A 2,610-nucleotide genomic window follows, 5' to 3' on the forward strand; every position below is an offset into this window, starting at 1 on the left:
TTTTTTTTTTTTAAGGACTAGAGATACATAAAGAAATAAAACAAGACGCTAGTCATTGAGGAGCTGATTTCCTACACGGAGCATATCAAATAACAATAATAATGTAGAGAAATGAAAATAAGGTGTTATGGGAAAAACAGGTAAGGTAAGGAGGTCAGAGTGTTGGAGGAGGGGTTGTTATTTTACATAGAGGATGCTTGAACAGAGACCTAAAGGGAATGAGCCAGGGGATTCTCTGGAGTAAGACGGATGGTTGCCAGAGAAAACAGGTGCAAAAACTGTAGCGGAGCCTGGTTGAAAAATTCAAGGGATAGTAAGGAACAGGTGTGGGTGGAGGAGGAGTGCCAGGTGAGGCCGAAGAACCCTTACCACTTCCACCCCCAGCCCTTACCCCCTTCAAACTACTTAAATGTGTATGTTCATACAGTAGGCAGGTGGTGTAGAGTCTGTTGGGTCTTTGGGGGGCACTCAGACTCTTGTTTGGGGGGAAATGGGAAGCAACTGATGGGTATTGGAAGATGAGCAATTTAACTTGACATCCTTATCAAAAGAATCATTCTGACTATTGGAAACAAGATGGGGGAAAGGGCAGACCCCAGAGGGCTTGATTGAAAGTGGATAAAAGTCTATCAAAAGTTTTGCCTAATGAAGCCATTTGGAGGGGGGGTGTCTCCTGTGGTGGTTTTGATTGTATTCACAGGCTATGTGCATACTGACATTGCTGTTGTTCGTGGTCCTGGACTCTATGCACAAGGGAAGGGAAGCCTGCCAGGTCCTGCCATCGTCGCCATGCTCAGTTATGGTTCCAACAGCAACATCTAACTATTTCTATAACCTCACCCCCCTTTTTGTACAAATGATAACCGTTCTATAACCTCACCCCCCTTTTGTGTACAAATGATAACTTTTTAAATTTCTAACATATATGAGGAATGACTCCATATCAATCCATTAAAAGCTTCCCCATCCTGTACTGTATCTATGCAGCTTTCCATCAGATGGATGTACCATTGTTTCTGTTACTAATCTCAAACTGTAGTACTAAAGTAATGTAATGGAAAAGGATATCTCTGAAAACTGCAAATGAAAAGAAATTATAATCGAGTTCTCAGCCATAAAACAAATATCTATAAATAAGAACTATATTGATTATTTCCATAATGGAATTAGTATTCTCTTGATTATTTCAAAATTAAAAGACTTCTCTTAGCTGCATATCAGTGGTGATATTTTACAATGAAAACAGTACCAGTTTCTTTCAGTATATAAGGGATTCTCTTGGGATTCTGAGTGGTGTGTTAGGAGATTGAAAAAAACTCTTTCAGGTTGAAACAGTGGTAAATCACTATAAAGAATTCTGAAAGTATATAAGTGTTCTTGGAGACTTCCAAAAAGTGTAACTCACTGCAATGGAATAATTTATGCACTCAAAGTGTCTGACTTGCTTAGAGGTGAATGGAATTGTGTGTAATTACCCAGAAAATTCGATTCATGGACTATCTGGGTGATTTAGCATCCTTACTAAACAGAACCCTTACCACTTCCACCCCCAGCGCTTACCCCTTCAAACTACTTAAATTTTTCTATTGCTTGGTATAACAAACCTATGTTTCTTTCAATTACCAAGAAATCCCCCAAATTAATCATCCCTCTCTACCTTATATCTAATGAGTTCTGATTTAGTGGTCTGATAGAAATAAAATAGATATTTAGAGACTTTAAAGGTAGAGTTGTGTTCCTTTTCTGTTTCTTTTTCATTTATCACAAAGTAAAGTTGATTTGTGTGTGTGTGTGTGTGTAATTCTACAAATTTTATCACATGTATATAAAACTCATGCAACTATGACCAACCACAATCAGGATACAAAACTTATCTGTCATCTCATTAAAACTCCCTTGGGCTAACATGGGTGAAGGGAGACAGCAGACAGTGTAAGATGTGATTTATCAAGGGGTCATGAGGGTGGGAGAGTGTGTGAGGGAGGGAAAAAAGGGGAGCTAATACCAAGGCTTAAGTTGAAAAGAATGCTTTGAAAATGATGATGGAACATACATACAAACGTGCTTGACACAATGGATGTATAAGAGCTGTAAGAGCCCCAAAGAAAATTATTTATAAAAACAAAACAAACTACATTATGCCATTCTTCTAAAGTCACCTCCTACCTCCACATATAAGTTGGCAATCACTAGTATATTTTTGACCCAGTAGTTTTGCCTTTCTGAGACTGTCACAGAAATGAACATACATTAAACTTTTGAGACTAGTTTCTTTCATGCACCATAATGCCTATGAGTTTCAAGGAGTTACAGCTATCAATAATTTATTCTTTTTTAATTGTTGAGTACTAAGTCACTGGGAGTTGGAACCTATTTGATGATACCTAACAACATTCCACTATACAAATAAGTGTAAAGTCTAATCTTTCCCTCACATTGGTGGTTCTGAACTACTGACCTTGGAGCCCAAGGCATAACCCACTAAGCCCCCAGGAGGAAACTACATACTTGTCAGCAAAGGACTAAAAATATTATATTTTAATATTAATGGTAGATCGTTATGCCTGAAGCAGATGACTGATAAGACTCTCTACTATAAAATAGAAAGGA

The 2,610-nt window shown here is 37.9% G+C and overlaps 1 protein-coding gene across 1 annotated transcript in view; it reads left to right on the top strand.

Moving 5' to 3' along the window:
- The first annotated feature begins 249 nt into the window (after window positions 1-249).
- ARFGEF1 (ADP ribosylation factor guanine nucleotide exchange factor 1) overlaps window positions 250-2,610 on the top strand; it is a 145,948-nt gene continuing 143,587 nt past the window's right edge. Inside the window, exon 1 of the mRNA XM_004697529.2 lies at window positions 250-348. Within this exon, the coding sequence (XP_004697586.2) occupies window positions 250-348 (99 nt within the window). The remainder of the gene's footprint in view (window positions 349-2,610) is intronic.

Source organism: Echinops telfairi, unplaced genomic scaffold (assembly GCF_000313985.2).
Source record: "Echinops telfairi isolate 266 unplaced genomic scaffold, ASM31398v2 ScPeMD7_1;HRSCAF=3_0, whole genome shotgun sequence".
Classification (NCBI taxonomy): domain Eukaryota; kingdom Metazoa; phylum Chordata; class Mammalia; order Afrosoricida; family Tenrecidae; genus Echinops; species Echinops telfairi.